This window comes from Triturus cristatus, chromosome 11 (genome assembly GCF_964204655.1).
Source record: "Triturus cristatus chromosome 11, aTriCri1.1, whole genome shotgun sequence".
Classification (NCBI taxonomy): Eukaryota; Metazoa; Chordata; class Amphibia; order Caudata; family Salamandridae; genus Triturus; species Triturus cristatus.
Window position 1 is genome coordinate 362712999 of NC_140594.1, and position 25991 is coordinate 362738989.

Genomic DNA, 25991 nt, shown 5'->3' on the forward strand with positions numbered 1-25991 from the left:
TTCATTGAAGATTGTTCAGTTCATGTTACGTTTTCTCTTTTGTAAGGCAGAACAGTGGTAATTTGCTGTTTGCTTCCGCGTCACAGAATATATGCAATTAGCAAGTGTCCAGACATTGCGGTTTTAGACATCTGACTGGTTTGGGCTCTATAACTGCCACACAGGAGTATATGATTCGTTAAAATGAAAAAACCTGTCCTCTGTTCTACATAGTGTTTGATACGAGTGTGGTTAATTTTACCTGGTTGCTTATTTTTCTCGTCCTATCTCTGTGAGTAATGTATTTGTATCCCGGTGGCCGGTATGACTTTTATTAACCTTCCTCTCACTGATCTCAGTCGTTTGTAATTGGTACTGCAATTTAGATTTTAGATAGTGTTGTGTGTGTTTTGCCTACATTTGATAAACTGTTATTGTATTTACTTGTGCTTCACTGTGTTTCAGCTGCTGTTTACACTGTTTGCACAGGTTACTGTGTGATTTAATATATGTTTCTGCTGCAGTTTGCGCAATTTGTTTAGGTTAGAAAATAAAATATTTTACTATGTTATTCACTATGAATATTTTGTTTTAATGGTGTTCATCCAACAATTAGAAACAACCGCTATGTAGTTATCTTATTATCATACTGGTTATGTGTATGTATGGATGTCCTGGATCATGGTTTTGTACTGAACTGTATCTGCGGCAAATTCTTGGGGTTGAGAAATCGTAATTTAACCCCTAGATAATCCTATTCCTGCAGTTGTATTTCCCAAGAGATTATGCCATGCACACGCATTTCGTACCCTATTATCGTTACTGGGGTTCTCCTCAGAACAACGACTGGGTATGTGCTGTGAATAATAATGTATGAGTTTGAATTAGTTTCCTTTTTCACTAACCCCCTCTCTCCACTTTGTATGCTTAGTTGTAGTTAATGATCAACAGTACCGTGTTCGTACTAGAACTCTTCTGCTCGCCCTTATGCAAAGGTTTCCATGAAGTTTTCATGGAGACCTTTGCATAACGGAATAGAGTCAACAGTTCCCAAGAGCTACCAACAGTAGAATAGAAACATATTAGGGAATTATGGCTACTGCTGTTTGATTATATAAATATAAATGACTGGACAAGGTATTTGTGAGATTGTACATATGCACTGTTTTTAAACAGTTAAATGTAAATTCTTTCCTGATTTTGGTGTTTGTTTTGTCCAAAACGTTTTTCATAATTATGGTTAGATGTACTGAAAATGTCTGCTTATGTATCTAGAAAATTGATAGTGGTCCCTTTTCTGACGAAAATGTATTGTGATTTCATAAAATCTAATGAAAGAATGAAGGTAAATAAACACAAGGGCCAAGGAAATTGAGCGATTGGTCCTAATTCTTAGAAGCGCAGAATAGTTTAAACAGACAGCTAGAACATCATTTGTTTGTCTTTTTTAAAACAGCATAACAAATATGCTCCATCAGACTATTTGCTGTTGCATCTATAACCCCTTCCACGCGCAGGTAATTCTCCCGCTATGCGGGGGGGGGGGGCGGGGGGCGGTGGCGCTGTGCTCGTGACGAGCCCAGCTCGTCATGAGGCACAGTGGAGCTGAGCTCGTCACGACCTCGCCCACTGATTGATTCTCCCGCACAGGCGGGGAAATCAACCGCGCGTGGGCGGGCCGCGACGGTTATGACGAGCCCAGCTCGTCATGAGCACCGAAGCGGTTAAAGATCCAGCCTGGAGAGAAAGATGGCATTGTATAATGGGAGCATAGTAACATCCTTCCGACGCGATTCTTCCACTATTACAAACCTTGCTAACATCAGCACATTGTGGCAAGATTTCTTTCCCACGGTTTTATGGTCTGGCTTGACAGTGCAGCTGTCACCAGACTATTATGTGAGCATCACTAGAGAGGGGCTTTTCCTCTGCCCATATGTTGGGAGCCAGGAGTACATGTTTTGTTTGGGCAGAAGTGGTGCGCTGCCACCAAAAAAGTGTCTGCCCTCCAAAAGCTGTGATCATTTTGTTTATTTATCCAGCTGTCTGAGCTTGAACGTTTAGGGGCACACACATGACATTGTAATGCTATCAAAGTGTCTTATATAACTAGATAATTTAGGGTCTTTTTCCCTGGCTGCAGCAAAAATAGGGAAAAGGCCAGTCATTAACCCACACGGATGTTTAGGTCTGGCTTGTCACCTAACCTTTAAACCTACACTATTGTTATCTTAACTTTCTTTGATTCCAAACAAATATATATTCAATACCATGCTATTTACTTGTAATGCTTCACATTACCAGACAACGAGTCAGTTGTCCAACTATTAAGAATAGTGATTTCCAAATATTGATTTATGCCGAATCGCAATTTGGTAATCGCTATTCTTAATGTACTAAACTTAAAAATGTTAAATAGTGTTTCCTAGTGGGTCCCAAATCTACCTACCTCATAAATATTAATGAGGTAGGTTTCTTGTTGCGGCCCATTAGGAATGCTAGCTATCACAGTGATGGTGGCCTGCTGGGGTCAGCAGACCACCATGTCTGTAATTTTATTTTAAATAACACAAATTTTTCTTTGAAATGCAGCCATTTTCTTTAGAGGAAAAGGGATGCACTTAAAAAATAATAACATTAAACATTTCACATTGATTTTTTAAGAGTAGGTAGTGGTACCCCTGCCTTCTCGTAAAAATGTATATATTTTTTACATTCTCTAAAGGGAAAGGGTCCCAAGAGGATCCTTTTGTGAATGGTTACCACTACCTTTCAGTAGTTGGTGAAAAAAGATTTTTTTCTCAACCATAATACCGGTTGCAAAACATTAATGTATACGACTAAACATGTCTCTTCCAAATATCGAATTTCAAACCCAAATGGCAATTTAATAACAAGTTACCTAATCGCAATTTGGCTTTTGTACATTGCAAAATGCATTTCTAACCATTTGAGACCTCAAAAAGGCTTATCTGTATAATCTGAATTTTCCACCTTGCTAGCATCACTGAGGAGAGCACAGGGTTGACAACTACTAACAATGGAGAACTAGGGCTGCTCCTACACGCAAAGGCAGTTAGGCATTTGACATGACACCACTCAAAATATGGAGTGCTTTGGGTGCTTGAGCAGCATCTCACCTGAATTTGTGGCGAAAAAAACCAATTCTATTCGCCAGTGATTAGGTCTCTTGCTTTTTCTCTGTCCACTCCCCTCTCACAGAGGGTTAGGTAAGCGCCTCCTTTTTTGTGGAAGAGAAGCTCAATCAGCCAATTTTCTACTTTTCTTTGGCTGATTGAGTTTATTCTCACCAAAACCAGGGTGGGGAGCTCAGACAGCTGTATGTGAACCAGTAGCTGCTAATTAGGAGGCTGAGGTATCAACGTGAAAGGATCTGAACATATTTTACACTAAACACATTCTGGTGAGAGGCAACTCAGGCTTCTGTAGCACTCCCTATTTGTTCATAGCGTTCAGGAGTGATATTGGAACTGGCCACCCACAGAATATTCTCTTCACAGGCCTGCAATATTAGATATAGCAAACAAATAAAGCATTCTGATTTGCTGGCCAGCCTCCAATGTTACACTTTGGGTGCGAATACAACTTAGAATTTGTAGGAACTGTGACATTCTAAAATACCTCTGCTGTTCACTTTTGATGACATCGCCCACAACATAAATAAGAATAGAGCAACTATGCATTATTAGTCGCTTATTCATTTGAATTCCTTCCCGTGTTTCTCACGCCACTGGATTAGAAATAATTTAGAAGGGTGTTATCCTACACATCAAATCTCTTAATTCTGTGTATTCACGTTCCATGTTCAAGAATTATCCAATGGAATTCCCACCGATACCTCCCACCTCATTCAACTCTAACCCTAAGCATGCCCATACCAGTGGACAGAACATAATGTGAATGTCTGATGCTTGCACCGCTGCAGACAGTTATGTTTCTGAAATTATATCGGATCTCATAATGCTGTAAACATTAGCAAGCCACTGTGGAAAAACACTCTTAAAGGGATAGAACTACAATAGCATACCCATTGATAAGTTGTACAAAGTTGCAGCCCTTCTGCACTTATCAACACTCCCTGCATTATCTATTTATTTATGGTATTTATAAAGTGCTCACACACAAAGAGCAACTGGAGTGTTCAACGAGTTTGGGGGATGAACGACTTTTGAACCTTATCATAAAAGACAACAAGGTCCCTCCTTAAACCTCTTGGATATCCTAAGATATAGGAGTAGATGTGTCACTCACTTATCGTGACATGCTTCACCATTGGCACCTATCCACACTGTAGTAGGATGATACGACCAGGGCGTGCACAACCAAAGATAGAATGGGAGTTCTTAGATGAAATCAAACTGGATAAGCAGGGATCCAGATGAAGATATACTGTTAAATATACCTACAGGTATACCCAAAGGTTGTCATTATTCATTGGGTACCTGGGGTAAGGATAAAAGATTTATTGGTTTTTTTTATTGAATATAATTGTTCAATTAAACCTCCTGTATTTGTGCCAACATGTTCCAGCCTGCACGCCGAGCCCGTTTGGGTCTGGGGCTTTTGTCAGGGCTTGTTAAATGTATCCCTGCCTTTATATGCATGCTCACTCGTGAGGCCTAAGTCTCTCACCTGTCTTGGTTTTCTGTTCTAGAGAATTTACCTCTGTTCTGGTATTCCAAGGGTCATGTGGTTCAAGAGGGTGTTGCCGTCTTTTAGTCACACTTTCTTCAAAGAAGCAGCACCGCGGAAGTACCTGGTATCTTCTCACAGACCGCCAAGTATATTAAATTGTGTTTTATACATCACTCACCTCCTACTACAGTGGGTCACAGTAATCTGGAGAAACAATTACACAAAGGAAAGCTAACAAATGCAACTGTCCTATACCTCCATTCTCTAAATGAGTCCACTAAACATGTTAGACAAAGTTTGAACTGAATTAACTTTTAATCTTAATGTTATTGTATGCTTATATGCGGCCTTTGGGTTACTTCAGAGCCTTAAGAGGTTCAACTGAAGAGGAGCAATATAGGGGAAGGAAGTAACCCTATTCAGTAGAATGGTGTTTTCCACTGATGTTCTGTCCCTTTTGGTGTGAAGGTCTGTTGAAAAAGCAAGCCTAGATGGGAGTTAGGGATATCAGTGGTGGTGCTAGGTAGATGGTGGGAGAGTTTTTTTCTACAATAATGTCTCATGCCAAGGAAGAGAAAGGGAAGGGGTTGGATAGTGGTTGCCAGAGTTGTTGGTGTGAGATCATTGATTGGTGTGGCTGGTTAATTTGATTTGGGAAATTAGTGTGTGAATATATTTGAATCCTACTACACATCTAGACATCACTAGGTTCTGTACTGCTAAATTGCCTTCACTTGGAAGTGAAAGACAAGGAATTATCAAATGTTAGATGGCAAGAGCACAGTCAAATTTAATTCAGGAGTGCATTTAGAAGCTTGCAACCTACAGTGGCAAAATGTCAGCTTTTTCTGGTCGTCAATAAGAAGTTACTGTAACCATTAATAGTTTATTTAAGGCATTCATCAATAATGTGTAGTCATTTGACTATCGATCTGTCCTCCACTTTAACCTGATGCAAGTTATTCATTGTAGCCAAGATAGGGTCTGTGCACTGGAGTCCTAGGAACATAAGAACTCAAGCGTTTTGGACTAGTTGAAGGTTTCAAACAGTTACTATTTTGCAAATTCATGATATAAACTATTAGCAGACTCCAGCTTAGACTTCACAGTCGACTCACTGATGATATATCGGACATGAACAGGAACAAACTAAATGATCTTCTGGACCCAGTTGAAAAATATCTAAATCCTTGGTTATTGGTGGTGGTGCATCTGAGATTTTGATTTGACATAAGAACGGGATTAGAGTGGGTTTGTACTAGTTTGGTGTTTCAGGGATTGATGTTTGGATTGGGGCTCAGTGGATGAAGAGTTGGTCAATTTCTAAGGATTTTGGATCTTTACAGTAGGTATTTATGAGATATTGGCTACAGGTCATACAAAAGGGCCTAATTAACAAATCTGAGAATCACAATTCCAAGATCATATCAGTGTGACATTCAAAGGATTACCCAGTAACCTAGTCAATGGATTGGGTCACCTAACTGAAAAAGTATAGCTGTTCTTTGTACAAACAACTATTTCTAAACTGAAGGTAGAAAAACACATTGTGCCCTGTTCATGAAACTTTAGCAGCTGCACATTTACTTCTTCTATGTGTTGGATCAGATCTACTACATTTTGGAATTCACCAATTCCTAATCAAATCAGCAGGGAAAGCTGGACCTGGCACACGTTTGCTTGCAGATTCTATTTGGAATTATCAGCATCCACATTTTTGTTTCTGTTTCCTCTGTATGGAGTTTTCCTTAGCAGAATACTCCATACCATTGACATGGATTCCCTTCTGTACATGCACTTCTTAAAAACAGTTTTTTCTGAATGAGAAAATATTTTTCACCAAGGAAAAATTGCTTCCCTTACTCCCTCCCTTCACCAAATATGAAGGTGCTTCTTTGTCTCTTACAAATTCCAGGGTGAGAATGGGTTAGACCATAATTTAGGAATGCTGACAACCTTCCATGCTTGTGGACATTCCCAAACTTTCAAGGCAAGCCAAGCCTTGAAACACCCTTTATTCCACCCCGTTAGTGGATTTATGCCAGCACAAATCATTGCACTTGTGGTGGAGAGCTCTGCCCCTCTAAGTGGGCTTTCATCTGCCAGGAATCACTTTGTGAATTCTTGGCAGACTTAGAAATGGTAAAACTGGTAATAATTATAAGTTACTGCTACTGTACCATGAATTGTCTTCCAAATCAAAGTCCTAACTCAATGTCCAGTAAGAGGACCTCACAGTGGGATCACAATTAATTTTATATACTCAACCTCTGATGAGTAGATCCATTTTGATGAAATATTTTATGAATCTGCTGTGTTTAGAGGCTTGTGCTTTTGGAAAGCTGACAGTATATCTTTCAAAAGCATTAGCATAGCATAATTGCATTAATAGACCTAAAAAGCAAGCTGGTATAAAATGTATTGTAATTTGTACATGGAAGTACTAATGGGACAAAGAATACATCTCTCATGTTGAGAGAGTTGCAGGAGCACACATGGACTCCAGATGTGGCAAGAGAAGTATTTGAGTGTACGGAGGGACCCCACAAGGAGAAAATAGTACATATTACTCTGCTTTGTCTCGACTGCCTCTCAAAGCACACCCCTAAAACCCACCCTGGTCTCACCAGACCTATGACCTCTCATAGGAAGCCCTCAGGCCCCTAAGACCCCCAACCTTCTGTCTCCACACCTGATGCATGACTGGAAATTCACTACATTAGGCAGTGACAAGATAAAAATATGTGTGTATGGTGAGAAGAGGAAAGAGATTACTGTCATTGAAAGTTGAATGCAGTGGTGTGGCTATCCTAAAATCTTACATGGAGCTCTTTATGTTCTCGCCGATATTGATAAAAAAGGATATCAGCTAATTCAGAATCCATTCAAAATGCAATATTAAATCATTGTTCATAAGTACGAATATTCCAAAATGTTGTCTCTGTGTAGTGTTACAAAATTCAAAACGTTATGCTAACCTACCGACATACTGGTATGGAATATCGATTATTTAGTATAATAGTGTAAGACAACTTATCCGAGAAGTTTGTGTGCCTATCAAGATTAAGATCATCTGCAGTCCTGCCAACTCATACACTGCCACTGTGTACTACATAATAGTGTCACTCTTTACACAGTCCCCCAATGAAGAGCCAATATTGCACCGTGAAGGGCAAGGTGAGTTGGAAATCATGTACAGAGTGGGTTTTCAGCTTTTACATGGAGGCCTTGCATGTCTGATGCCCAGCTTTTACAATCTCCCTTGGACATTGGGGGTAGCATCTGAAGCCTTTGTTAGTATTTTGAGGGAGACTACAAGCGTCTACATGTGCAGGGGTGGTATGCAAGCCCTGCCCCTCCCCCCAGGCTCCTAATGGCTGTACAGACAGTGATGAGGTCAAAGCCTGGCCCACTCTTCAGACCCCACCTCCTCTCATACTGCAAATTTATTTTCAAGGCTGGTAGATCTGCATCTCCAAAGGATGTGGCACTGCTTTGGGTTGGTTTCGCTCTTTTCTGGCCGAGCGTACCTTTAAGGTTTGTACTCCCCCTTACGAGTCTTCTCCCCGCCCTATTTCCCAAGGAGTTCCGCAGGGTTCGGCACTTAGTCCGACCCTGTTCAATTTGTACGTGAGACCGTTGACGGAAGTTGCCAATAAATGGGGTCTCACTATGGTATCTTACGCCGATGATACCCAATTAGCTGTGGCTCTTAATGGGTCTACCACGCTGAATTCCTCTAATTTCCAACAAGCTCTTAGAGAGGTGGCAAGCTGGATGACCGACAATCGTCTCCAACTTAATGCCACAAAAACAGAAGTCTTAGTGCTGGGCAAGGAAATCCATCTTTGGGGAGACGACTGGTGGCCTTTAGAGCTCGGCCCAACTCCCATACCAGTCACCCAGGTGAAGAATCTTGGGATTCTGCTTGACGCCAATCTATCATTCATCCCCCACACAAAGAAAGTTGCGGGCACCTGTTTTGGCGTTCTTCAGAGTCTCAGGCCTATTCTTAAATTCTTCGACGCTTCTACCAGGCAACTTATAGTGCAGGCCATGATTCTTTCCAGATTGGATTATGCCAGTGCACTCTTATTGGGCACCAATCAAGCAGAGTTTACACGCCTTCAGCGCGTACAAAACGCGGCTGCTCGTATGCTGATAGGTCTGCCTAAATTTTGCTCAGTTAGGAGCGCCATTTCTGATCTTCACTGGTTGCCCGTTAGGCAGAGGATAACATTTAAAGTACTGTGCCTGGTTTTTAAAATTCTGAAACTGGCTTCCCCTCCTATTCTGTCTCAGACTATCTCCTACTACACACCGGCTAGAACACTTCGTTCAACCGGTCAATTTTTGGTCACAATCCCTCGCTTTAAAAAAGCCAGAATGGGCGGACGCTCTTTTGGTGTCTTGGCGGCCAGCCTTTGGAACACATTGCCGTTCAGTGTTCGGTCCATTCCGGACTTGCTTCCTTTTAGGAAAGCGGTGAAAACATTCTTGTTTCCTTTGGTCTAGCGATCTTGGTTAGCATGTTCATCTGTTGGTTGTGTTGCTCGTCCTTTGTAGCGCCAGGACGCCGCTTGGCTGTGGCATCTGTGCGCCTTATAAATGATAAATAACATAACATAACATAACATAACATAACATGTGCTCATTGTTAGTGCATGCATGTTACTAACACAGGTAACCTTAGGGAGTATCTGACTTGTTTGTTAATTCTTTTTGCAGCTGGGAACTCCTCAAATCATAAACATCACAATTAGTTATTTGTAATGCTAGATTAACAATCCTCCTGTGGATTATTCCTTCATCTTCTTTGCGGTAATCCATTCATAACTGCTATCTTGTCCCTTCTTAGTGATGGATTGCTCATGGTAAGGTGAATTTCGATTACAAAAAATGATTCTTCTTATATTACAAGGTTGACCATATAAACAGGTTTATTAGAACCCATCAGCATATCAAATCCTCAACCGACAAGTCCTCCAGAACATGTGCAAACCAATAACTGGAATAAAGTCTCTGAACACCTTCTTCATAAGTGTCTCGTTTGCCTTCCAGTTAGCCATCAAGAGAAAATCCATTAAACACCCCATAAGCAAAATTAAAAACAATGTGCCTGATTATGATGGTGGTTGGATGAACGTATAACCGCCATTGCAACAGGATTGGGACCAACCGACAAGTAGTCGGCGGTCCCACCCACCAAATTATGATGCGACCGCCGTGTAGGTGGTCGCAATCATGGATTTTTCCATTGCAGCTTGTGCTGCGGCCCAAAAAGGGCCACAGCACAAGCAACAAAGGAAAAAGGGATGTTGTGAAACATCCATGCATGTGTGCCAGGCACCATATGGTGCCTGGCACAAGGTGCATGGATTTTTGGGGGAGCACCATAGGTACCCCGCCAGGCATCATAGCCAAGGCCCATGGGGGACTGGAGCCCTGCTAGGGGCCCCTAAAGTCTCTTTCCGACAGCCTTTCTATAAAGGTTGTCGGAAAGTGACATTGTAAACGCTACGGCGGTGCCTGAGCAGGCGCTGCCCCTATTGTAGAGAATATGATCCAACCGACGAGCTCCTTGAGCCAGTCGGAAACGTCGGTTGGTCCCTCCTACCGATGCGGTCCTACCTTCTGCAGCATAATGTGGCAGTCGGACTGCTCAGCTGGATGTTGGTCAGACCGCCACCGACGGCCTTTCGGTGGCAGTCTGACCGATATCCTAATGAGGCCCTATGTCTCGGGGGCCTCTTGGGTCCTCTAACTAATGCATATTCCACATAACATAAAAATACTATAACTCCACGGGCGGCAGATGTCTTGTAGTCGAAAGACCTGTTATGGTGCAAACCTCATGAAAAAATCCACCTTGGGTCAAACAACCTTTACTTTCTTTAAAAATGAAAGTCGCACAACAAAACTTCGGAATTATTTTCAGAAGAATACTTGAAGTCTTAAATCCCCTTAGGGCTTTCTTTCATTATTCCTGTGGATACCCAGATAATCTTCCAATTTTAATGGCAACAGTTAAAAGACCAGCATTATGCCATCCTTCCATAATGCCATGATTTTCTAAATATAAGCATCAACCGAGGAAACCAAAGCTAGACATCAATTGTTACAGATGAGTAACTTTCCCTTAGCTGCCTTTTCATTGGATAGTGTGTTTCTGTCAGTGACAGTGGTTGGCTCTCCATTTAAGTGTAGTTTTTTTTGCATTGATATTGAGGTACTGTAGATTAATGGTTGAATGGTTTGTGTTCACAGGTGGTGTGCATCCGTCCAAAAGAGACGCCAGTGACGAAGATGAGGAGACAGAATATTTTGATGCGATGGAGGATGCTCCAGCTTTTATTACAGTGACCGCAGACACCAATCATCTCAGGTATGGTTATTTTGCTACTGTGCCGGTACACAGCATACAGATGTCCCACCTGGGAATTTCAGTGATGTAAATAGCCAACCTTCCCAAGTGGTAAAGTGAGGCTAGCCTTGAAGGTGAAAGCGGAAGCGAGGAGCCAATACCTCTTTTTCCCGTTCATAACCAATTACAGGGGTTATTTGTAGATACTGTATTGAAATCCCTACTACCAAAAGTGCCTCAGGTAGTTAAATAATCTCGAAATAGAACAAATAAGGAGAATACAATGGATTCCAACCAACAAGCTCAGTACCCTGCTCTAACATGTTTAGTAACATAAATTGAACCTGAAATTGAAACTTTAAGTATTCATCTTTCTTGAGAGATTAACATATTGTGTCATCAGAAACATATACATATCGATGCCTGTCAAGAGAAAACGGAGCTTTCACTCGTAAGGCAAACCCTTAAGGGATCAAGATTTAGGTTTATAAAAAACATCATATGAATTACTTCATAGGTATGGTTTATTTTAACTGGACAGAAAACAGGATTTGAAATAGTTATCAACCTACTTCCGCTACAAAAGTCTGGGTGAACAAGCAATTATTCTGTCATATACATAGCAGAACCTTGGGAGTCACATGCTTTCTAAATTCTCATTGCTTTTTAATGCAGCAGAGATCTGCGGTCCTTTTAATCTTCCAATTTCTAGCACATCATCTCAGCACCCGAGCACATCAAGCAGTCCTTATTAAGACGGTACACTACAGCTCATGCTAAAGGGAACCTTCCAGGAAGAGGAGGCTGTAGGTGCTGTTAATGAACCACCCTGTGGCACAGTCTAAGTTAGAACCCTTATTTCATGCAGTGATGAAGAAGTGTAGTGAGAATTGTATTGTATTGTAAATGCATTTATTTAGCGCTTACTACCCCTGACAAGGCAGTGACGTGATTTTTTGGCGAATAGCACGCTTCTCTGGAACCCAAAAAGGATTAGTGGTGAATTCGTATAGGGAGATATGAAATTAATTTGAGCGGTGGACATGTGAGTTTGTTATTTGGATTGAAAAAAGATAGTGAAGGAATAGAAGAGGGAAGGGTTTGCATTTATATAGCACTTGCTACCCCTGATGAGGTGTTGAATCGCTTTTCGGTGGTTTGCACGCGACTTCGCAACCCAAACAGGATTCGTGCAGAATTAGTATAGGGATTGCATAAGTTACATCCTTATTCTCCAGCGAGGACAACGTTGTTTTTGACTAGATTACTGAGTAGCTAAGCAAAGGATGAAGTTTTGTTTTCCATGTTCTCTGGGACCTACATTCTAGTATCATGTACTTTTCTATAACTAACTGTAATGGTGTTTTACTTGGCACAAGATGCTAGTTGTGTGTCTCATTTTGGCTTTTTCATTACCTACTTGCTGTTTTGTGGTGCACTATCAAAAAGAATACACTCTGGCTACTTTGCCACAGCTGCCTAGAGCCATTGCCGTCAGTTAACCATAGTCTATTAACAGCTCAGTTTGTTGCTGCATCAATTTGTGAAAAGCCTCACTTCAGCACAAATTTAAGAAATGGAAATCAATTATGCTTGCACATTTAATTTAGTCCTCAAACAACAGTGTGAGGGGATGCAGATAATCTGCATCTCCTTATTTCTACATCCATTACCTGCATCGCCTTCGAGCTATTTAGAATGCCCAGCAGGCAAGAATACTAGACAGGATGTTGTTCAGGGTCTGTTAGACCTGTCAGCCCTTTGGGTGGTCCCTCGTCATCATTATTTATTTTGTCCCACTTTTGCCTCAAACCCTGTTAGAATTTTTCCTTTTTGGGAACCACCAGACTTTTTAGTGTTGCTGCAGATTCAGAGAGCCATTTTATCTACCCCTGGAACTTCTGTCTGAGGGCCTGGAGCACAAAATGGTGGCCACCTGTGACATCATCAGAACCCACTGGAACCTACTAGAACCTTCTGCAACATTCTGGAGCCCTGTGACAGTTGGAGGCGGTTTAGAATGTTGGGAAGCTAAGACAGAGAGTTGGCAGTTGGAGCTGGCAGTTGGCACCTGACTGGTGAAGAGAGAGCAGCAGAAACCTGAAGGAGGAAGGAGTGAGGCAGCAGGGGTGGAAACTTGTGCCTGGAGTGGGGTCCATAAACCCACCCTTGATACTAGTCCCTACTGACTGAGCCCAGCCTGGAGCCCTGTGTGGGAAGAAGCAAGAAAAACCATCTTAAGGACCTGGACAGCAGGAACAGGCCTTAGAAGCAAAGAACAGCAAAGTCCTGACCTGATTATTGGTTTTCCTGGAGTCCGACGTCGAGAAGCCTAGAGACCCGGAGCCCGAGGTGGAGAAGCGGCGCTGACTGGAAAAGCAGACGTCGTACCCGGAGCCGCCAGAGGTCGAGAGAGGGCGCCGACGGAGGTCGTAGAGAGTACCAGAGGTCGAGGAGGAAGTCACCCGAGGTCGAGTGAGCGGCGTCGACGGGGGAGTGAAGTCCGCCCTCCGGAGTCGCCGGAGACCGAGGTGAAGCGTGCCGGAGGTCGGGAGTGGAGATCGCACACCGGAGTCACCGGAACCTGAGGAGAGGAGCACCGGAGGTCGGGAGTGGAGGTCGCACTCCGGAGTCGCCGGAACCTGAGGAGAGGAGCACCGGAGGTCGGGAGTGGGGATCGCACTCCGGAGCCGCCGGAAGTCGACATCGAGCCAAGGCCGGCCGACGTCATCGAACTTGAGGTCGCCATCGGACCGGAGCCGCCTGAAGTCGACATCGAGCCAAGACTGCCCGACGTCATCGAACCGGAGGACGAGATCGAGCCGAGGCCGCCGACATCGAACCGGAACCGCCTACCGGCGTCGTCAAGAACTGACATTGCGCCGAGGCCGCCGACATCGAACCGGAACCGCCTCACGGCGTCGACACGACTCCAGCGGCGTCGGAGCTTCAGAAAAAGGGCAGTAAGTGGAATAGAGGGCGCCTAAGGCCCTGTGGAATCCTGAGAGACTACCCTAGGGGCTAGAGAGGTGCTGGAACCAGCTTGATTGTGCCAGGGGGGAGCTGAGACTAATTCAGAGGGGTTGTGTAGAGTGAGAGAGCCAGATCTCTAGAAATCCTCCCCTTTATCTACCTCAGTTTGGGCCTCAGCCTTGTCCAAGCCAGGGAATAGACACCCTCAAGCCATCCACCTAACCACAAGCTGTGGTTGGGCCAAATCAGCCCATAGAAATCTAAATGTGATCTGATTCTATAAGTGTCACTGTTAGCTTTTAATTATTTATTGAGAGCACTGTATTTATTGTATTTAACCTATTTATTTTTCCACTGTATTTATTGTCGCACAATATTTATTGGCTTGCAGTATTTATTGCCTCATAATATTTAATTGCCTGTAATGTAATGCACTTATATTTATGCTTTGATTATTTATGATCTACCTTATTTATTGAATCGTTAAGACAATATTTATTTGACGTACCCTTCCACAGAAAAAGCCTTGTATATGGTGATTGTATTATTATTATTTATTTAATCAGCAACTAAGAGAAAAAGAAGATAAACAGAGATATTTTCATAATTTTTACGGTGTAGAGTCGTTTTTGGAACGGATGCACGCATGGTTATTGTATGGGTATGACGTATGCTTAGCACGGTGCCTGATTCCTGACCACTCGAGCCAAGCTACCACTGTGTATGTCTGGAGAGACCCCGTTACCACCAACCTCTTCAGGCGTGGGAGTGGGGTATTTCCAACAGGGTCAAAATAAGATTTGTGGAACAATGAACTGATTCAAGCATGCTAGAAGGATCTGAGGGTGGAAGTGACGAATATGTGTAATTTACTATTGAAATAAATATACATCATACATTCCTAATATAACTAATTAATATTCTGGGACGATTTAATTTGCCAAGGTTATTACGTGTGCTTTGTAAAAGCTGATATTTGTTGAGTAAGAAAATAAAAAGGTAGTGCAGCCGTTCTACTTGGTAGGCAAAGTCTTAGTAGAAGGGTTGCAGGGTATGCTGATACTCACCATCTCTCTAGTGTGTGTGATCGCGTGTGTGTGTGTGTGTACATGTATGTGTCTGTTTTACTTAAAAATGCGATCTAATGAGTTCACAAAACAAAATGGTGTTACGTTGTTTTTAAACATGATTTTGGGAGGCAAATTCCTAGCAATGAGCAAAGATGGCCTCTGATTTTTATGGTCCCAACAATAAATCCTCTCTGTTGTCCAGTCTGGAGACACAAGGCTCCAGCAGTGGTAGCTGACAGTCATATCGAGCCAGTTATGCCACCTCCCTGCCCCACGCACCTTGCCACCCGTCGTTAGTGTGGCACATTTATGATGGTTCCACTGAGGAGGTTAGCCCCAGCCTAGCCTCCTGTGGGTTTAAGGTGGAACTGTGACGGGGAAACTGCCAACAGATCAAGAAAGGGGTCATTACAGTGAAAAGTGAAGTTCTACAATGTAATTAGAGCTCCAGAGACACACTTGGGAATAGTAGAAAGGTGGCGGACTGAATGTACAAAGAAACTGACAGCAGCACATACATGAACTGTACTGTGACTGAGGCCTGCATAAGGACCTAGCACACGGAGTTCAGATAACATACTGGCCAGTGGGTCCTCACTTGATTACTTTCCAATGGCATTTAGTTGCGAGTGAAACGGCTATGCAAAAGTGGCATGGTGGTAATCTGCCTTGCAAAAATGGTGTCTGATGCACACAAATGAAGGGTAATTAAATTAATGCTATTAACGGACAGCAGCACTCATTGTGCCACCCTCTAAAGTAGCCTTTTAAAACATGTCACAGGCCTGCCACTGCAGACTGCAGCCTGAAGAGCTGTTTCAAACTGCCATTTCAACCTGGCAAAATAAACCTTTTACGAAGTCTAAAACTTCTTTTTAACACATATGAGTCAAGGAAGGTGCTAAAGGCTCATAGGGCAGGGTGCATTATATTTGAAAGGTATGACATGTGTTTTGAGTTGTACAAGTCCTAACAGTGAAAAACTCCTAAATTTGTTTTTCACTGTTGTAAGGCATTTATGTCCTATTGACTAACATTGGGTTACCTTATTGCATTCAATAAGTGCTACCTTTTGAATTGGGAGCAGATAGAAATATGCTGGTTAGACTCAAATGAATCGTAATTTAAGATCCTTTTTAATGGTGAAGTCAGATTTTAAGTCACAATTCTGAAAATACCACTGTTAGAAAGTTGACATGTTCTTTTCCTAACCATTTGTGCTTTCTGCCAGTGTCCTAGGTCACATAACTGTGAATGGCCTGCTGTTGAGGTTTGTGTATTCTTCCCGGACAGTGAAACAAAAGGGGACTAGGTGTGGGCAGAATTGGTCACCGTGCTAGGATGGGTGGAGGGCAGAGCTGTTTCCTGCCCCACCTGCACTTCAAATGGCTTGCCTCAAGCACACACAAACAAACCTGACACTAGTCTTTTGTCACTCCAGACTTCTTGGAGCCTTGACAGTTTTAAGGAAGTACTTTTCAGAACCAGATTTGGGGGTAGTATAGAGAATCTTCTCACTTTAAAGGCTGGCACCAGCTGACTGGTCTGCTTCTTGATGTCTGTTGTGCTCCCCAGAGGACTGACCTGCTGCTTGAGGAGTGCCCTGCTCTCTGAGAAGAAAGAATGGACCTGCTCCCTTGATTCCAGGATAACCAAGGGTTATTTGGCTGACGGGCTGTCTGAAATACGGGGACACAACAAGAGATAGAGGTCTCCCTGCAACTGCCCAGCTGACTTGCTCCACTGGAGCTGCCTAGACCAGCAATTAGACCTGCCTGACCGATCCTGACTTGCTGGAGCAAGTTCCTAATCCCCAAGAGGTGCCTCCCCAGGTCCTGGTTCCCTGGTTGGCATCAGTTGAGCTCCTCCTGTGAAGATCGGTGAAATCCTGAAGTTTTTGCCTTTTCTTAACAGCAAACGGGCAGTCAAGGCTCTGCCACCCGAAACGACCGCCAACTTAAATCTCCAGTAAACCCGACTTAGAGCCAGCACCGACAGGTAACGCAAGATCTCAACTTCACGCTACAGTATGACAACATACGGTGACCACCAATGCGAAGTTCCAGCGACGATCATCCACAACACCCGACCAGCTGTTTGTGCTACAGTGATAACAGCCTATGCCGCCTAACTTGCTCTTCGCCCTATTGCAACAACCATCCACGATGTTCTCCCTGCTCCATGCAGCCTCTTTCATCGAGAACTGAACTCTTTGCGCTGGATCTTGACAAGGTAACTTTTTCAGCTCTACTAACGTGGTCCCTGTGTCTGGCCCGTGCTCCATTGCGGTTGACCTGAACTTGTGACTTTCTTTAACCCGGTTCAACATGATCAGATGGCGGCAAGTGGTGCTTTGCGCTTTTAGGCATGATATCTACCTAAATCTTTGAAATGTTATATCTCTGGTTCTACTGGTTGAATTTTGTCATTCTGGGATCATTTTAATTATTAAAATGTACTCTGTTTTTAAATTGTTATGGGGTTGTTCTTGTGTTGTGTTTGCACTTTGTTACTGTTTGTGGGCTGCATAAATGTTTTACACTTTGCCTCTAAGTTACGCCTGACTGCTTTGTGCCAAGCTACCAGAGGGTTGAACACTGATTAATTTAGTGACTTTTGTGGTTTACCCTGATTAGAATAGTGGTTGTTGCCTGAGTGGAGCTTCCACCCCCCCCCCCCCCAACCTGTAACCCAATTTCTTACACATAATCATTGTATTTTAATGAGGAAAATGTTCAATACATTTTCTGGGTAATAAGATGGTATCTAAAGAGAGAGAATATGCTGTGGTTTTTCCATGAGATAAACAGGCTTTGGCATAGGCAAAGCCAATAGGTCTGGTGTTTGCTGCCAGCACTTTGGCTTTGTCAATGCTTATTTTATTTGTTCTTGTTTTTTTTTTATAACTTTGTTAGGGGACATCCTGGATCCTCAACAAGATACAAAAAACAGTGGCTAAAGGCAAAAATATTTTTGTGGTCTCAGAAAGCACACATTGCTATAGTAGCCCCTGGCCCTGAAGGGAACTAATTAATGTGAGGATGTGTTTTTAAAGAGCAGAATGCCCCCCTTCGCAGTAAAGTTAGACGTTGGCTCCATGCTGCATGCTGTAGCTTGCAGAAGAAAAACGTGAATGGAAGGAGCAGAAAGTTGGATGAAGAAAGCTGGCTGAAATACACTTCAACTAAGTACATAATATATATACTTTTAGTAAAATCAAAAGGTCTAGGCTACCACCAGACCAAAATAGGCATGTATCAAAAGCCAACTTCATCTATACCAATATTTCCCTACTGGACTGTGTATGTTAGGTGACCATATTGATATCATTGAGTATATCTAGCTATCATGTAAATGATTTGCATAGTATATTTTATCATTGCTGTTAGGCTGAGATCAAGATAATAATTTAGTATTACCTGTTCATGCAGTAGTGCTGCAGACAGCACAATGTGGGCATTTTCTCCAAGATCTTGGAGTTGGGAGTGATTGAGAATTCCAATAGTCCCTGGTCCAGCCCAGTGGTGCTGGTAGCCAAAACTGTTCCACTGGACACCATTTAGGTTCTGTGTGGACTACAGGGTGCTCAAATCAGTCACTTAGACAATGATGAGATAATTGATTGATAGGGTTCTGCCAAGTTCCTGAGTACTTTTAACCTTACTTCAGGGTACTGGCAGATAGCCTTAACTGCTAGCGCAAAAGAGAGGTCAGCATTCTGTACCCCAAAGGGCCACTTTCAAATTAAAGTGATGCCTTTTGGATTGTAGAATGTTCCTGCCACCTTCCAGAGGTTGGTGAATCAGGCCTGAGCTGGGATGGAGGCCTTTAGTGCTGCTTACTTGGATGACATAGCTGTCTGCGGTAGCAGCTAGTAGGACCACTTGCTTTACCTCCTGGAAGTGCGTCATGCCCTGCAACAGGCAGGCCTGACAATAAAGACCAGTAAGTGCCAGATATGGCAGGTTGTTCTGTGGTGTACTTAGGACACCTTGTGGGTGGGGGTAAGGTGCAGCCCCTCCAGGCCAAAATGGAGACTATCTGGGCGTGGGAGCCCCCCAAACCCAGGCAGAGGTGAGGGCCTTCCTGTGCCTCATTGGATACTACAGGAGGTTTGTTAAGGGATATGAGACAATTGTTGCCCCATTAACTGAGCTGACTTCCAAGAAGCAACCCAAAAAGGTGATCTGGACAGAGGAGTGTCAGTAAGCCTTTGACTCCCTCAAACAGGCCATGTGGGCAGCCCCTGACGTTTCCCAGGAATTAATTATGTAAGCTGATGCCTCAGAGCCTGGCATAGGGGTGGTGTTATCACAGTTAAATGAGTAGGGCCTAGACCAGCCTATAGTCTTCATCAGTAGGAAGCTCCTTCCAAGGAAACAGAGGTGGGATGCTATTGAAAGGGAAGCCTTTGCTGTGGTCTGGGCAGCCTTACTGCGGTGTTGCCCCAAACATTTTGCTTCGCCCTCCTAATTCTCTGAATTCGTTTTTGCTGGGCATAGCCCCACTTACAAGCCCATATGCTGTGCCCTGCCTTTACAAAAAGGACATTACACTACCTCATGCCGTCAGTCTGGAACCTAGGCAGGGGAGGCAGGAAACCCCAACCACTTCAAAAGAAATTCTCTAGAAACGTATCCTACTTCAAAGAAGGCAGAAGGTATAAAAATAGGACCGGGAGTGTAATGCACGTAGTTGTACTACCACTTCTTATGGTGAGGAGGGGCAGAGTGCAATATCTGGAAAAGAATAATGTAACTAGTGTGGTTAAAAACTAACTACTTAGGGGTAATAACTTTATTCCTCCTTCCTAAGTGGTAGTGGTTAAAATGCTAGTGAATGAAGGGTTAATGTATATACCCTCCTATCTGATCAACATGTTTCTGCCATAAAGACTTAGATGTTCGCGGCATTCATCAGGATCAAGACAATCAGTCACTCTGCAGTGTCAAGTGAAAATTAAAGTGAAAAATAAAATAAATGATACTCAAGCCTCTCTTTTGTTACCATCATGTCATTTCATGATGGTCCGAGCCCGAGTAATCCACAGGTGACCATGCAGAAAATTTAAGGAATACAGACATGGTCGGATACCCAGTGGACGGTTGAGCTGGATGACACCTAATTCTATTTAGAGCCCCGAGACTGATCATAGTTAACTATGAAATGACATGATGGTCACAAAAGAGAGGCTTGAGTATCATTTATTTTATTTTTCACTTTAATTTTCACTTGACACTGCAGAGTGACTGATTGTCTTGATCCTGATGAATGCCGCGAACATCTAAGTCTTTATGGCAGAAACATGTTGATCAGATAGGAGGGTATATACATTAACCCTTCATTCACTAGCATTTTAACCACTACCACTTAGGAAGGAGGAATAAAGTTATTACCCCTAAGTAGTTAGTTTTTAACCACACTAGTTACATTATTCTTTTCCTGATTTTGCACTCTGCCCCTCCTCACCATAAGAAGTGGTAGTACAACTACGTGCTTTACACTCCTGCTCCTTCCCTCTTGGGTTAAGTTGTAGCCCATACAGGGTACCTTGCGGTCCCTGTGTGTTGGAGGAACCCAATGATGAAGCATGTCACCCTCGGGTGAGTGAGGGTTTTCGTCCATAACAAGGTTATGCCTGTTACTTTCACCACTCTCTATACCGCTTTTCTGTAGCTCATTATTTTATTTGCTACCCTATATACCTTGTGTGAGATTGATATTGAGAAGCTATATAGGATAGAAGGGTTTCGCAACTTTTTCTGTCTAGTAGCATTGTTCTTCCTTAAGACTCCCTAGTGTGAGATACATAAAAATAGGACCCTCAGACCCACTCTTCAGTTCACTTTCCGGACCTGCGGAAGGACACTTGAAAGGACTGCCTGCTGCTGTGACCTGCTATGTACTTCAGAAGACCACTCTGCTGCACCTGGAAGGACTGCTCTGCTGCCAAAAGCCTGAAACCTGCATTGAACCCACAGAGGTCTGCCCTGCTGCTTGAGTCCTGTTCCACCTCTTGAACCAACAAATACCAGAGTGACTTCAGGGGCTAGTTGGCTGGTCTCCTTATCAGAGCCTCAGGTACAGAAAAGGCTCTAACCATCTTGAACCCGCACCTGGACCCAGCCTAAGTGAGTCTTAACCCTCCAGTTGGTGGCCCTCCAGTCCTGGATGCTTGGAAGTGGTGCAAAAGATGCCCAGATAGCCAAAATCCAAAATTTGGGACTTCATTTTTATGGGGCTCAAAACTTCTTTGGGAACCAAGAGTAGACTGGGACCTACCTGCTTGTCTTTCTGCCCAAGGTGCATCGCCAGTGAGCCTGACATTGTGCAGCTCCTGCTACGTTCTTCTCCGCAGCAGCAAATCCTGTTCAGTTGTCCTTCGCAGAAGAAGTGTTCAACCTCGTGGCGCCCCAATCGGATACTGCCTTCTGCCTTGAACTGCTATAGATTTCCGACTTCGAAAAAAGAGATTAAGTCTGAATATAAAAATACTTGGAAACAAATGGGGCTAATAAAATGTATAGCATTCAGTCTTGAGAAGGATAGCCAATTTAATGAAAATGGTGACTCTGCTCAATTACAGTGCTAGGCTGGGAATCAAATTCAGCCATGGATAAAATGCTTATGCTTGGCCTGTTTTACAGCAACAGTTTTTCACTTATTTTAGCTAAAAAGGTACAGGTTTTACAGGAAGCTCTGAAGTGGAAGTAATTAACTATTCTGGTACTTTGTTTTTTGCCTGTGGACCCAAAGTTACTTTTTCATAGTAGCAGAAAATGAATTCGATATTGTGCGCCTGATACACAATAGTGTGTCCAACATGCATGTATATTCATACCAGAGGAAAAAAAATATAGCGCCCATGTTAGAAAAACTCCACTCCCACACCGGAAAGGGTTGGTGGTGTTCTCCCAGACACACTGTGGTAGCTTGGCTCGAGTGGTCAGGAATCAGGCACCGTGCTAAGCATACGACATACCCATACAATAACCATGCGTGCATCCGTTCCAAAAACAACTCTACACCGTAAAAATTATGAAAAATATCTTTCTTTATCTTCTTTTTCTCTTAGTTGCTGATTAGATAAATAAATAACAATCACAATATACAAACTTTTTAAATAGTGCAGGTCAAATAAATACTGGCTTAATGATTCAATAAATAGGGGTGATCATAAATAATGAAGGCATAAATATAAGTGCAAAACATACAGGCAATTAAATATTCTGAGGCAATAAATACTGTAAACCAATAAATATTGTGCATCGATAAATACTGTGGACCAATAAATACAGTGAAGCAATAAATAGGTTAAATACAATAAATACAGTGCCCCTAATAAATAATTAAAAGCTGACAGTGACACTCATAGAATCAGATCACATTTGAATTCCTAAGGGCTGATTTGGCCCAGGCACAGCTTGTGGGGATGTGGAAGGCTTGAGGGTGTCTACTCCCTGGCTTGGACAAGGCTGAGGCCTAAACTGAGGTAGATCAAGGGGGGAATACCAGAGACCTGGCTCTCTCACTCCACACAACCCCTCTAAATTAGTCTCAGCTCACCCCCTGGCACAGTCAGGTTGGTTCCAGCACCTCCCTAGCCCCTTAGAGCAGTCTCTCAGGTCTCCACAGGCCCTTAGGCGCCCTCTACTCCACTTACTGCCCTTTTTCTGATGCTCCGACGCCGCTGGAGTCGTGTCGACGCCGTGAGGCGGTTCCGATTCGATGTCGGCGGCCTCGGCGCAATGTCAGTTCTTGACGACGCCGGTAGGCGGTTCCGGTTTCGATGTCGGCGGTCTCGGTTCGATCTCGACCTCCGATTCGATGACGTCGGGCAGTCTTGGCTCGGTGTCGACGTCGGGCGGCTCCGGTCCGATGGCGACCTCGGATTCGATGACGTCGGCCGGCCTTGGCTCGATGTCGACTTCCGGCGGCTCCGGAGTGCGATCTCCACTCCCGACCTCCGGTGCTCCTCCCCTCAGGTTTCCGGCGACTCCGGAGTGCGATCTCCACTCCCGACCTCCGGCACGCTTCACCTCGGTCTCCGGCGACTCCGGAGGGCGGACTTCACTCCCCCGTCGACGCCGCTCACTCGACCTCGGGTGACTTCCTCCTCGACCTCTGGTACTCCTCACGACCTCTGACGGCGCCCTCTCTCGACCTCTGGCGGCTCCGGGTATGACGTCCGCTTTCGAGTCGGCGCCGCTTCTCCACCTCGGGCTCCAGGTCTCAGGCTACTCGACGTCGGACTCCAGGGAAACCAGTTTCCAGGTCAGGATCTTGCTGTTCTCTGTTTCTAAGGCCTGTTCCTGCTGTCCAGGTCCTTAGGATGGTTTTTCTTGCTTCTTCCCACACAGGGCTCCAGGCTGGGCTCAGTCAGTAGGGACTAGTATCAAGGGTGGGTTTATGGACCCCACTCCAGGCACAAGTTTCCACCCCTGCTGCTTCACTCCTTCCTCCTTCAAGTTTCTGCTGCTCTCTCCTCACCAGTCAGGTGCCAACTGCCAGCTCCAACTGCCCACTCTCTGTCTTAGCTTCCCAACATTCTAAACCGCCTCCAACTGTCACAGGGTTCTGGAATGTTCTGGAAGGTGCTGGTAGGTTCCAGTGGATGCTGGTGATGTCACAGGTGGCCACCATTTTGTGCTCCAGGCCCTCAGACAGAAGTTTCAGGGGTAGCTAAAATGGCTCCCTGAATCTGCAGCAACACGAAAAAGTCTGGTGGTTCCCAAAAAGGAAAAATTCAAACAGGGTTTGAGGCAAAAGTGGGACAAAATAAATAATGATGAGGAGGGACCACCCAAAGGGCTGACAGGTCTAACACGCGTCCCCCCCAGCTGAAAGTGGGGAGAGCTACCCAACCCCTTGGGAGTTCTCATCACTAAGGCGGAAATACCTTGAGAGACCGTCTGCATTGGCGTGGTCCACTCCAGGCCGATGTTCCACCTGAAAGTCCATTCCCTGTAGGGAGATAGACCACCTCAACAACTTGGGATTCTCCCCCTTCATTTGCATCAGCCAACGAAGGGGTCTGTGGTCGGTCTGAACCAGGAAGTGCGAGCCAAACAGGTATGGCCGCAACTTCTTCAGAGCCCATACCACTGCAAAGGCTTCACGCTCAATTGCACTCCACTTCTGTTCCCTGGGAAGTAGTCTCCGGGATAGGAAGACCACGGGTTGATCCAGACCCTCTTCATTGAGTTGCGATAACACTGCCCCAATGCCATGTTCTGATGCATCCGTCTGGACAATGAACTCCTTGGAAAAGTCTGGGGCCCTTAAGACCGGGGCCTCGCACATGGCTTTCTTCAGTCTCACAAAGGCCTGCTGACAAGCCTCCGTCCAGACTACCCGTCGAGGTTGTTTCTTGGACGTGAGCTCCGTGAGGGGGGCTACGATGGTACCGTACCCCTTCACGAAGCGGCGGTAGTATCCCGTGAGGCCCAAAAATGCTCGGACCTCAGTCTGTGTCTTGGGGGGTTCCCAGGCCATGATGGCCTCGATCTTCGCCTGGAGGGGTTGCACCGCTCCCCTACCCACCAAGTGTCCAAGGTACACTACCGACCCCTGCCCGATCTGGCACTTGCTGGCCTTGATCGTCAGTCCAGCTTGTCTCAGGGCCTGGAGAACAGCTTGCAGGTGACGCAAGTGATCCTCCCAGCTGTTACTGAAGACGGCTATGTCATCCAGATAAGCAGCAGAGAAACTCTCCATTCCGGTGAGGATCTGGTTTACCAGACGCTGAAAACGTGGCAGGTGCGTTCTTGAGCCCAAAGGGCATCACACAGAACTGGTAGTGGCCATTGGGCGTGGAGAAGGCTGACCTTTCCCTTGCTCCATCAGTCAAAGAGATCTGCCAGTACCCAGAAGTAAGGTCAAAGGTACTTAGATATTGGGCAGCTCCCAGCCGGTCAATCAATTCATCCGCCCTAGGGATCGGATGAGCATCAGTTTTGGTCACTGAATTCAGTCCCCGATAGTCCACACAGAACCTCAGTTCTGGTTGGGCACCCGGTGGTGCAGCTTTTGGTACTAACACCACCGGACTGGACCCGGGGCTGCTAGAAGGTTCGATCACTCCTAGCTCCAGCATCTTAGTGACTTCACTATGAATGCTGGCCTTCACCTTGTCTGACATCCGGTAGATCCTGGACTTCACAGGTGGGCTGTCTCCTGTGTCCACGTCATGGACGCACAGGTGAGTCCTACCCGGGACAAGGGAGAACAACGAAGAGTACTGCCCCAGGACCTGGCGACAGTCCTCCTGCTGTTCAGGAGTTAGAGATGGGGAGAGAATCACTCCCTCCACCGACCCATCCTTCTCTTGAGACGCAAACAGATCAGGGAGAGGCTCGCTTTCCACGTCCTCTCCTCCGTCAGTCACCATCATCAAGATGACTTCGGGCCTCTCGTGGTGGGGTTTGAGGCGGTTGGCATGCAGCACCCACAGGGGCTGACGAGGGGTCTTCAGGTCCACCAAGTAGGTAGCCTTACCCTTCTTCTCCAATACCTCAAAGGGTCCTGACCAGCGATCCTGGAGGGCACTAAGCTCTCCTGGTTCGATCACCCACACCTTCTGGCCAGGCTCCAACTCCACCGGGTGAGCATTGTGGTCATACCACGCCTTCATCACTGCTTGGCTGGCTTCCAAGTTGTCAGAAGCTTGCTTCCACAACTTAGCCATTTGGCTCCGGAAGGCCAGCATGTAGCTCACCACATCCTGGGGAAGCTTTCTGGGAGTTCTTTCCCATCCGTCTCTCACCAGGTTGAGAGGTCCACGTACAGGGTGCCCATACAGAAGCTCGAAGGGGCTGAAGCCCACTCCCTTCTGTGGCACTTCCCTGTAGGAAAAAAGTAAACAGGGTAGGAGGACGTCCCATTTCCTCCGCAGGCTTTCAGGCAGACTTCTGATCATGCCCTTCAAGGTTTTGTTAAACCTCTCCACC

At 44.8% G+C, this 25991-nt stretch overlaps 1 protein-coding gene across 2 annotated transcripts in view; it reads left to right on the forward strand.

Moving 5' to 3' along the window:
• OSBP2 (oxysterol binding protein 2) overlaps positions 1-25991 on the forward strand; it is a 1376304-nt gene that overhangs the window by 914474 nt on the left and 435839 nt on the right. For both annotated transcript variants that reach the window (XM_085633692.1, XM_085633693.1), the window contains one exon: positions 10903-11020. In XM_085633692.1, coding sequence (XP_085489818.1) covers positions 10903-11020 — 118 coding nt within the window. The remainder of the gene's footprint in view (positions 1-10902; positions 11021-25991) is intronic.